Raw genomic sequence first — 12,364 nt, forward strand, 5'->3', positions numbered from 1 at the left:
AATAAAACCTTCATTAGATATTTTCTTCTTCAGCTCATCCTGGAAAAACAGAAACTGACTGCAATGCAGTATCATCTTCACCACTCTGAACAAAGACTTACTGCTCTGGTATGTTGATTGTCCTTTTCTTACACCAGGGTGTTAATTGATTAACCCATAAAGACTCTGTGCTACTTTTTAAATTTAACTTTTCTCTCTGTTTTACCTTTATTTAATGATTTATCACCATTTATTACAATATTATTCTCTGTATTTAAAATTTTTTCCAGTGTAATCCATATATTTTCCTGTCAGTATTTCACTGATCATGTGGATGGTCATTAAAGCTCAGATTAAAGTTGAATGTTATTATATCACAAACAGAGAAAACTGAAGAAAAAGTGACTTTTTCAGCCAAATCTATCATTAACTGAACTTAAACCAAATGTTTCCATCCACTGTCATTGATCCAACTCCATGGGTTTTACTGGTGAATCAATGTTGTAGAAGATGACAGTGTTTCCACAGTAACTACGGAGCCTCTGAACATCCACATGGGTCATATCTGATGACCATGAAAAGATGACAAACTGTATTTCACACCAATTATTTATGTGTATTGATAGGATTAGTGGATCAACAGCTATTAAACAGTTTAGATCAGTAAATGCTTTTGGTTACCAGTGGATGTTGGGGTCTTTATGGGTTAAAATTGCTGAGTAAACATTATGAATAGTGAAAAGTGAAAGTGTTTTGACATTGCATCACATCACCTTTTGTGTAGAAGGCTTCTGAGGCGCCTTACAGCCTCCCTCTGTTCCTGCACCAGCCTAAAATAGCTCAGGAAGACAATTTACAACAGTGGGGCCTTAAACATCTGGATGAGGGTTATCGAACAGTTGGTTCTGCACATCTGATATCAGGTAAAAGTTTTCTTTGGAAGGTTTTATAGAATTATTTCCTTCTTTCAACTTTTCTTTTTCCTTGAACTGCTGTCTTTAATGTACAATAGTCTAATACTCTACGTAGTGTTACATAACTGCTCTATTAACCTGGAGTGGAGCAGGGTTGTTATCGTTCACGAAAACTAACGAAATGACGAAAACTAGAATTGTAAAAACATTTTTGTTAACTGAAATAAATAAAAACTAAAATTAAAAGAAAAAAAACGCTAACTAACTGAAACAGTACTGTGTGTTTACAAAACTAACTAAAACAGATAAAAATTGTGGATAAAATTCCTTTCGTTTTCGTCTTTGTCAATGTTGGATTGATACGAAATCGATTTATTTCCCTCAAGCAATTTTATCTGCTGGCACCATCTGATATTTAACGGTCCGTCACTTGTGTTCACTTGTGGTTTCCAGTCGTCTTCTGGTCCCCACTCTACCTGGAAACATGGAGACTAAAGATGGGAGAAAGCAGCAGAGTCCTGTCTGGGATTTATTGAAATACGACGGTGAAGAAGAGAAAAGATATTAAAAAAAAAACCTAAAACTGAACTAAAACTAAGCATTTAGAAAATAACGAAAACTAATAAAAACAAGTAAACCTGCTTTAAAAACGAATTGAAACTAACTGAATTAGAGAAAAAAAGTCAAAACTAAATAAAACTAAACTATAATGAAAAATCCAAAACGATTAGAACCTTGGAGTGGAGTCAGTTTGATGGTTGAGAAAAACTGTTGACAGCTAAACTCGAGACAAAAACGCTTTGGTAACACCAACCTACACTCAACAAAAATATAAACGCACCACTTTTGTTTTTGCTCCCATTTGTCATGAGCTGAACTCAAAGATCTAAAACTTTTTCTATGTACACAAAAGGCCTATTTCTCTCAAATATTGTTCATAAATTTGTCTAAATCTGTGTTAGTGAGCACTTCTCCTTTGTCCTTTGCTGAGATAATCCATCCACTTCACAGGTGTGGCATGTCAAGATGCTGATTAGACAGCAGGATTATTGCACAGGTGTGACTTAGGCTGGCCACAATAAAAGGCCACTCTAAAATGTGCACTTTTACTGTATTGGGTGGTCCAGGGGGGGTCAGAAAACCAGTCAGTATTTGGTGTGACCACCATTTTCCTCGCACAGTCTTCTTCATGAATTCTCTGAAACAGCTTTGGAGATGGCTTATGGTAGAGAAATGAACATTCAATTCACAGGCAAAAGCTCTGGTGGAGATTCCTGAAGTCAGGATGCCGATTGCATATTCCCTCAAAACTTGTGACATCTGTGGTATTGTACTGTGTGATAAAACTGCACATTTTGGAGTGGCCTTTTATTGTGGCCAGCCTAAGGCACACCTGTGCAAAAATCATGCTGTCTAATCAGCATCTTGATATGCCACACCTGTGAGGTGGATGGATTATCTCAGCAAAGAAGTGTTCACTAACTCAAATTTAAACAGATTTGTGAACAATATTTGAGAGAAATAAACCTTGTGTGTACACAGAAAAAGTTTTTGATCTTTGAGTTCAGCTCATGAAAAATGGGAGCAAAAACAAAAGTGGTGCGTTTATATTTTTGTTGAGTGTATAAACCAGGGGTGTTAAACATGTGGCCCGTGGGCCAAAACCGGACCTCCAAAGGGTCCATTCTGGCCCAGGGGATAAATTTACACTGACAATATTAACAATCAGGGGCATCAAACTCATTTAGTTCAGGTTCCACATACAGACCAATAACTAAACTACTAAAACTAACTAAAATAACAGCAAGAACCTATAAATAATGACTCCAAGGCCCAATTCACCCCCTGGCCACTCCCCCTTACCCCTACCCCTCCATTTTGCATGTTCACATGAAGGGGTGTAGGAGATTTTTCAGGACCGCACTACAAACAGAGGGGTATGAGAAATCTCCCATAATTCTGTTTGAATCATTAGCAAGGCGGAGGTAAAACACAGCAAAAAAGTGCAGCAGTGTGACGAAAGAAACACACAAATGTAATACACATGTATAAATGATAAATTGAGGCATAATGTTGGTAAAATTGTACAGATTTTTCTTAAGAAATTTCAGCTTTTTCAGGTTATTCACATCTTTTTTTTTTTTTTTTGGATAGTTTGTAAATGTAAACTTTCTTATGATTTAATGTTATTTTTTTGCACTAAAACAGAAAAATTTGCAGTTGTCATTATGTGATTATTTTACTGGTCTGATGGTCTAATTTAGACAAAGTTGTAACGGACAACTTATGGTTAGGTATTTAATTATTTATTTATTTTTTTAATAAAGCATGAAATAACAGACGATGTGAACTGGTGATAATAAACATGATTTGGTCCAAAAATGTGATCAAAGAAAGGTATAGTCCTGTAAGAACAAAGACGGCTGATCATCACATTTTATTTTCAACAAATGTGTAAAAAATGATTGTTTAAAAAAACATTCCTCTAAGAAGAATAGGAAGGGGTTTGGATAGTTCAGTCTCTACAGTGCAGGACAGATTTATAAATTTAAGGAACATTGATGTGTTTCAGAGACTGGCTTGTACTTCTCTGGACTCCTTGACTCTTATATTATGCATCAGACAGAGACAGGATAACAGGAGAGGAGCCTGAGAACTGATGCCTATAACATCCAGTCGAAATAATCTTTAATATTGCCACTTTCTCTACAGTTTTACTAGGAATTAGGGATGTTTTATCCTGAATGTATGACAGAGCATATGCTTCCATGAGGTTATTTTCACTTAAGCACCAGTAGATATTCCTTTTTCTTATAAAACTTGTATTGTCATTTCAGTCCAAGTGATTTGATATTTGAATATTAACCATAATTCTCCCTGGGTTTGTTTCCTGTGTTGACATCTTTAGTCCCCAGCATCGAGTGTTACAAATACAACAACATCAGACCTCCACACACCTATGCCTTCTTGATAAGATGGGTGAGTTCCTTTTAAATGAAGCTAATAAAAGGTTAAAGGTTAACTTGCTTTATATGACAATATCAGTGGCGGCTGTTCGTCTTTCAGAGAGGGGAAGCTCATTGTTGGCTTACATAAAAAAAAAAAATTGTCAAGTTATTTAAACATAAATTCGGCCCTCCGTTCCTTTTTAAGAAAATGGTCAGTGACCTTATCGTACCAACTAAACAAGAAAACGTTGAAATTATGTTAAATTGAAACAAGGAAGTACAATGCGTGTTCTATTTATAGTGCAAGAAATGAACAAGTGATTTCATAGTGGTTTCTCTCTCGATTTCACAGCAGAATGTGTGATGGTATTAAACTGAACTGTCAGTGAAGGAGTAGATCTCAAAAAAACTGTCAATCATTCAGCCTTTCGACTGATTCTCCAATCAGCACGTGAAAGCCCGGCTGAGCTCCGCCCACAGCTCCATTCACCCCCAGAGAGGCCGAGTGTCCGGGGGTGGGACAACATCATGGCATTTATCCAGTTACCATCCAGTTTTGAGGCAATGAAAAAAACTGTTCCACTCAGTCCCATTGAAGCCCAGAGACGCCCGGCGTCTGTTGGCAAATGCACTGAGCAGAGATCGTGTGAGAAAACAGCGCAACGGGAATGTATGAGAAGTGAACAACACCCAGTCTGTTGATTTGTGATAAAGCTGATTCTGAATGAACTTGTCTGTGAGATGAACGTGTTCTAACACATTTGTAGTCAATGAAATGTCAACACAACCGTACATATTGAACCATTTCATTTTCGTAATTTTAGGGGAAGCCGAGCTTCCCTTGCAGTCTATGAGAAATCGCCTCTGGAAGATATACGTGAGGGCAACTGAACAACAGGAAAAATGGTCTAAAACTGCTATAATTAAGTGAATACAAATACTCTTGGTCACAGATTCCAACCATATGTCTGTGGTGTGTTTTTTGGCCGAGCTATACCGATAACTCCCTAATTTTTCTGCAAATACAAATAATGAACATGACTTATAGTTTGGCCATAGTTTCTGTTTTTCTCATTGTTTTTGTCTGTTTACAGTCCATCCTGGAGTCTCCTGATAAACAACGCACTCTCAATGAGATTTACAACTGGTTCACCACCATGTTCTTCTACTTCAGACACAACACAGCCACCTGGAAGGTTTGGTGTCTTATTCTATTTACTGATCATGCAGATGTTCATAAAAGCTCAGTGTAAGGCTGAGGGATATTATATCAGAAACAGAGAAAACTGATGAAAGAGTGACTTTTTCAGAAAAGATATCGATAACTGAATGAAGGATGAAAGGTTTCTATGTGTGCTTTGCTCAGAGTTTTGTTCTCTTTAACTATTTTTCTTCCTGACTACCAACTCTGCAGAGTTACAGTAATAAGGTATCATAAAGGTTACTGGTATGTAGTTAGTTTTAACCCATAAAGACCCAATGCTACTTTTGTGGCATCTCCCAAATGAATTTTTCTCTCTATTTAACGTTTCTTAAGTCATTAATCACAATTTATTCCAATATTAACTTCTGTATTTTGCATTTTTTTCCCAGTTTAAATCATGTACATTTAACCTTTACTTAAGTGATTTATCATCATTTATTATGATATCATTCTCTATATTTTGCATTTTTCCAGTGAAAATCAGGCATTTTCTAATATTTAATTTATTTATCATGTAGATGTTCACAAAAGCTCAGATAAAAGTTAAAGGTTATTATCTCAGCAACAGACAAAACTGCAGAAAAAGTGACTTTTTCAGCAAATCTATCATTAACTGAACATAAACCCAGTGTCTCCATCCACTGTCATTGATCCAACTCCATGGGTTTTACTGGTGAATCAATGTTGTAGAAGATGACGGTGTTTCCACGGTCACCATGGAGCCTCTGAACGTCCACATGGGTCATATCTGATGACCATGAAAAGATGACAAACTGTAATTTACACCAATTATTTACATGGATTGATAGGATTAGTGGATCAACAGGTATTAAACATATTAGATCAGTAGATGATTTTTGGGTCTTTATGGGTTAAGGTGCATTCATTCAAAGAACCGATGATACATTTCAACAGTAACAGGACCAGTACTCACCAGGTATCTGATGGCTACGAAAAGATGACAAACTGCATTTTACACCAATTATTTACATGTATTAATAAGTTTAGTGGTTCAGAAGTTACTAAACAGTTTAGATCAGTAGTTGATTTTCATCATCAGTTGCTGTTTGGGTTTTTATGGGTTAAGTATGACTTGATATGAGTTATTGCTTGGTGCCTTTAACAATGCAACTGTTCTTTACTACCCAGAATGCAGTGCGTCACAACCTAAGCTTGCACAAGTGTTTTGTGCGAGTGGAGGGAGGGAAGGGGGCAGTGTGGACAGTGGATGAAACCGAATACCAGAGGAGGAAGGGACAGAAGTATTACAGGTATTCCCTTGGGCCTTTACTCTGAAATAAGGTGCTATTTATACTCACTTAATATGTGTGTGTGTGTGTGTGTGTGTGTATATATATATATATATATATATATATATATATATATATATATGTGTGTGTGTGTGTGTTAGGGCTGCACTGATGCAAATTAATCCATCATCATGATTAATGTGATTAAAAACGCAAAAACGCAATTAACCCATCTGCAGGTCAGAATGACTCTGAACGTCTCTGCCAGCACATTTGAGACAGTTTGTCTAAGTAGACTTACTATCGCACACGTGCAAATGGGCAATTGATCTGGTAGTGACATGCAGCAGAACCAACCCTAAAGATGGAAGACACTAAACAGCACATTGGCCCTCTGGATGGAAATATGAGGACAAAAAAACAAAATGGAACAGTTGTTTCAAGTAGTTTTTTTGAAACTGTTGAAGGTGTTAAATAAACATGTTAAGTGCATATATATCCCCTTCTTTCTTGAGTCTGTTTGCTCATGCAAAATGAAATGTGATTAATATAGATTAAAAATTAATGATATTTAATTGTGATTGATTGAAATTATTCATATTTGTTTTGTGAAAGCATAGTTTATAAATATAAATCATTTCATAATTTTATTTTATTTTTACACTAAAACAAAGAGAGCAGTTTGGAGCTGTCATTATTTCTAGGTTATTATGTTATTATTTTACTGGTTGGGTCTACTGGAGGTTAAATTGGGCTGAACGTGGCCCCTGAACTACAATGAGTTTGACACCCCTGCATTAAAATCCGTTTCAAGATAACAGTCAAAATGAAGAGGAAGTAGAGGGTATAAAGAAGAGAAAATGAACAGGAGTCAAGGAAAAGGAATGGGATGGGATAAGAAAAGAACAGGACACCTAGCAGAGGAAGTAAATTGCTGACTTGTTGTGCCCCTACTCCTCACCCTTAGGTCTTCAGGCCAGAGCCTCCTGAAGGTCCCAAAGACTTGTTTTAAAACCTGAGGAGACCTGTCCATTCAGGCTGTAGCCCCCAGACTCTGGAATGACCCGATCTTTTAAAAAGCAGCTCTAGACATTGTTATTTAGGAAAGCTTTTGTTTGATGGATTTATCCTTTTTATTTATTTTTATCCTTTTTATTTATTTTATGAAATTATTCTTATGTTGTTTCACAGCACTTTGTGATTTTTATCTGTGAAAAGTGCTTTATAAATAAACTTTACTGACTTACTTTCTAGAAATGAAAGACAAAGTTAGAATTAAAGGACGATTAAAAATCACAAAAAGATTTGGTTCTGTCAGGAGTGAACATGTCTGATGTGTGTGCTTTTCAGGGACTGTCCTGTGAAACTGCTCCCAGCCTACTCCCAGTACTGTCCAGAGAACTCATGAGGACCAGCAGAGGGCAGCAGTGAGCTGAGGCAGGGATTCAACCAACAGGACAAGATAGAAGACTGGAGGAGGAGGGTCCATGGAGCGGAGGCAAATCAGGGTTCTTTGGCCCATTAACGGTAGAAAATAAGTAACTGGTACTTCTTTGTAGCTCTCCAAATTCTGTGATCGGTTAGACAAACGATTAAAACCCAAAATAAGAAATAAATGGAATAGAAAATAAAAATTATTATAGTTTGGCACAGTTTCATGTTTGTCTGGTCAGCTTAATTTCATTTAAAAATATTCATTAATTCCTCACATTCAGGCAAAATTTCCAAGAAAAAGTTGGAACAGTAAAGCATTTACCACTTTGTAAAATTGTATTTCCTTGTTTTAAAACTTTTTCTCAACACTGAAGACACCGACTAATGAAGTGTTTCAGGTTCATTTGTCCCATTTGTGCCGTAATCAAGTCAGCAGGTGTGCAGCTATTTCCTACACTGGATAAGTGAGGACTGTCTCTGGGTCCTCATTCAGTTTAGACCTTTGTAAGATTCATCTGAATTCATCTTCATCTTAAATGTACAGTAGGGTGGTCCAACAGTCATGGTAAAAAAATAAAGTTTCAGATAACCTCAATTAGAACCCTGCATTAGGTTTTGGCATTCAGAAGATGATTTAGGAAAAAAATTGGAAGAAAAAGGAGATGTTTTAGAGGTTGCACAAAGCCTCTTCATCAGAGCATGGTTTGAAGCCCCATCACCAGCGAAAGCTCCTGCAAATGATTTGGCATTCCTTCCAAAGCTGTCACAGGATGAAAATTCAGTTGTCAAGAAAGCAGCCTTAACAGCTTTAGGCCGACATCTGTGGTACTGGAGTGAAGAACTGGTTATCCTGGCATTCTGTGACTCCAGTGTGACATGAGCAGAAGCAGCTGATGGTTCGCAACATGATGGAAAATGAATGTTCTTTCAGTTCCACTAAAGCGTTGGGATGTCCTTAATCCATCAGACTCTGAAGGGAAGCAGATCAGTGGTTTTGTCACCACCAGCACGATGCATTTCTTTGAAACTTTGGATCTGCCACAAACATTCTTCAGAATTCCTCCAGAAGACTGGGCTAATGATGCAGACTTTCAGAAGGTTGCTAAAACTGTGCATTCCAGAAAAGTTGTCAATGATGTTGCTGAAAGAGGGGTGGAGCTTATTCAAGACTTCAACTGTAGCTGAACAAAAAATGAAGATCACAAACAGTACTTGCTCCAAGTTGTCAAAGAACACAGGAACATTTTTCGTAATTTCAGTAAAGCAACAGTGGCTGCTGGACTTTCTAAGTAACATTTTTATGTGAGTTGCAGTTTGATTTTGAGAATAAAATTCAAATTATTCTAATATGCCTTATTCATTTGGCTAGTTATGTTACAGTATATAGAGCAATCTGCACGTGTCTGTGCAACCTCTAAATATTAATTAATTTGCATAAAATTTGGACCGAAGTAATTGACCAGATATGGAACCAAATGCAGGGTTCTAATCCAGAGAATCTTAAAAAAAATTTTTTTGGACCACCCTAATGTACAGGCCCTTCCAATCTGTCTTTGAGGAACATTGATTTTAAACATTACAAGGATTTTCTCTTTGTTTGTCAAATTTGTTAAAGCCTGTCTTTGCTCCTAAAGGACAAGACTTTTCCTGGATACTGCATTTGGACTTAATCATGTTTACACTCACCACATCAAATCATATTGTTTTTTTTTTAGCAGTTTAATTCATTTTTAGTTCTAAATTACTCCTATTCCAACTTCTTGTATGTGTTGCTGCCTGAATGTGAGAAAAGGAATATGTATATTTTCACAGGATGCTTGTGCAGGTCTTGAAAGTCTTAAAAAGTCTGGAATTTTTGTGAAAGTCTTGATAAAATATGGAGGAAAGTTTCTCTCATAGTTGAATTTTTGAGTATGCTCAAAGGGACATAATCTTGTAAAATAAGAAATACACGAGGAAAACATATGAAAAGGTTGATATGATTTTAGTAACCAGTCAGTACTGGAATGATTCTAGTGAAACCTGTTTCTGTGATATTCATGGACTTTTGTGATTTTCATAGGTTTTCAAAATGTTCAAAAGCATAATTTATTGTGAATTATGCATTCATTCATACGTTTATTAAAATGAACTTTTTGGCTTCACACAACAGGAACAATTGCAACCAAAACAGTTGGCACGCAAGTGTAGAAGTACATAAAGGCATGGTCTAGGGGAAAAAAATAGCAGTTTTGAAAAAGTGTGGCAGTACCCTGATTACCAGTGGCATGCTGGGACCATTTTTCAGCCTGGGAGATTCATATCCAACCAGCCCATAGACCAGATGGGTCGGCCATTTTTCAAGTTCTAAATATGTATACCTCTTTAGCACTGGGATTAGCATCAGTAAGACACTTATGTTAATTAAATCCACTGTTTAGCCTTTTGCTTTCTTATTCTCAATCAGTCAGTCAAATTTTATTTATATAACACCAAATCATAACAAAAGTTATCTCAGGACACTTTACATATAGAGCCGGTTGAAACCAGACTCTCAAACCAGTTTACAGAAACCAACAGAATCCTCCAGGAGCAAACACTTGGCTTTGTCAGCATCACCTAGCCATCTTCTGTCCATCTTTTCATGGGCCCCGGGGCCGCTCCTCCTCTGCGGGCCCCGGGGCCGCTCCTCCTCTGCGGGCCCCGGGGCCGCTCCTCCTCTGCGGGCCCCGGGGCCGCTCCTCCTCTGCGGGCCCCGGGGCCGCTCCTCCTGTCTGATACAGCCAGCCTCAGTCAGTCATGCTGCTTTATTGGACTCAACCAACTTTAACGAGTGCACAAGGGTTTTCAACATGTAATGGTGTCTCCCTATCTCAGTCTGAGGGAAAGAGAAGTGCGATGCGAAATGAGTATTCTGTCATTATTTGGTGGATTTTCATGAATGAAAAACATTTATACAACTTAATTAATGTCTTATGTTTATGAAACAGCTGCCCAGTTGAATAAGTAGCCCAACCATTAGGGGTCATAAATACATACATATATATATATTTATAATTTTTCTCCCCCTGGCAGCCCAAAAGTGCAGTGGCCCACCAGGAAACCTCCCAACTGTCCCAATTACCCAGTATGCTACTGCTGGTTACAAATGAACTTGTAGAAGTTGACCAGACACAACATGAAGTATGTTGTGTTCATATTTCTAATACCAGTCAAGGTTCTCACATCACTGCAGCCTTTTTATTCATTTGCATTTTCCATACTGTTCCAACTAATTCCCACTTGTGTTGTAAGCAGTGTCACTACTGATCAACAACTAACGATGTTATATAAATAAAATAAATAACGAATGGTTAATGGAGGTCTTTTCAATCTACCCCCATCAAAAAAATGATGACCAATGATGATCAACCCGCTGAAGGTCTCATAGCCAGATTTTTATTGTGTATAATGTGATGTTACTGTGTAAACTAACAACATTATGGTATAAATAATGTACTTTGTAATGAACTATTACAGTTATTTCTTAGCTTATACCAGAGGCATGCAGCCTGCAGGCCAAAAGTACCCCCCCAAAAGGTCCAGTCCAGCCCACAGGATGAATCTGCAAGATGCAGAAATTACACTGATGAGAAATGAGTAGTCAAGGGTGTCAAATTCATTTTAGTTCTGGTTACCATTCACCCCAATTTGACCTCATGTGGATCAGACAAGTAAAATAATAGCATAATAACACAAAAATGATGACAAATTTTTTCCTTTTTTTGTGTCTAGTATGAAAAAAGTAAAATTGCAGGATGAAAATGTTCACATTTACAGATTGTCCTTCCACAAAAAAATGTGAATAATTTAAACAACCATAAAAAACCTGAAATTTATTAAGAAAAATAAGTGGAATTTTCACAATATTATGCCTCTTTCTAATTGTTGTTGTAATGCACATGAGAAGATGAGGCATAATATTGTAAAAGTTGCACTTTTGCTTTTTTGCAATAAAACAGAACATTTTTTGAGTTATCGTTTGAAGGTTAATCTGTTATTATTTTACAGGTCCAGCCCGATGTGGCCCATGAACTGAAATGAGGTTAATACCCCTGGTTTATACCTTGATGATTTGATTTCTAATGTTAATGTCTTGTTATGGATTCAACATTTAGAGACAATTTGGACGGCGGTATTATTGGCCTAATGATAACAGTCATCAATAGTTCAGGAAAGGTGAAGAAAATTACAAACTTCAATTTTTTTTTTTTAAAATGTGAAACATGTAACACAGGTCGTAGTCAGGTGTTTGTTCAGACTACAGTCTAATGACCTACGCTTTCTCTCATCCATGTGTTGAAATAATTTTTAATTGAGTGTGTTTTTTTATTGTTGTGTTAAACATAGATGTGCTGATTCTTCGTATAAATAGTTGTGTATGTGCGTTACAATGCCAAGAGAAGTCATTCAAAATAAACTGATGCGCCATATACTGTTTTTTTGTCTTCATTCCCATCTTATTATAATTAACATCAATGGGAATTTATCTTCCACCCACTACAGCCTATAGGTATATAGTTCTGTTTCACTACAAAATAGTTGTTTATATTCATTAATATTATTTTCATTGTCTGTGTTATTAGTGTCTTATCACCATTAAGTAACAGTTGTGTT

The 12,364-nt window shown here is 36.8% G+C and overlaps 1 protein-coding gene across 1 annotated transcript in view; it reads left to right on the plus strand.

The window, feature by feature from the left end:
* The window catches only part of foxp3b (forkhead box P3b), a 33,503-nt gene extending 25,747 nt beyond the window's left edge, over nucleotides 1–7,756 (plus strand). Inside the window, exons 8-13 of the mRNA XM_030137909.1 lie at nucleotides 34–108; nucleotides 764–902; nucleotides 3,802–3,872; nucleotides 4,936–5,037; nucleotides 6,195–6,316; nucleotides 7,646–7,756. Coding sequence (XP_029993769.1) covers nucleotides 34–108; nucleotides 764–902; nucleotides 3,802–3,872; nucleotides 4,936–5,037; nucleotides 6,195–6,316; nucleotides 7,646–7,703 — 567 coding nt within the window. The 3' untranslated portion in view covers nucleotides 7,704–7,756. The remainder of the gene's footprint in view (nucleotides 1–33; nucleotides 109–763; nucleotides 903–3,801; nucleotides 3,873–4,935; nucleotides 5,038–6,194; nucleotides 6,317–7,645) is intronic.
* The last annotated feature ends 4,608 nt before the right edge of the window (nucleotides 7,757–12,364 follow it).

The sequence above is a fragment of the Sphaeramia orbicularis genome, chromosome 7 (assembly GCF_902148855.1).
Source record: "Sphaeramia orbicularis chromosome 7, fSphaOr1.1, whole genome shotgun sequence".
NCBI classification, from domain to species: domain Eukaryota; kingdom Metazoa; phylum Chordata; class Actinopteri; order Kurtiformes; family Apogonidae; genus Sphaeramia; species Sphaeramia orbicularis.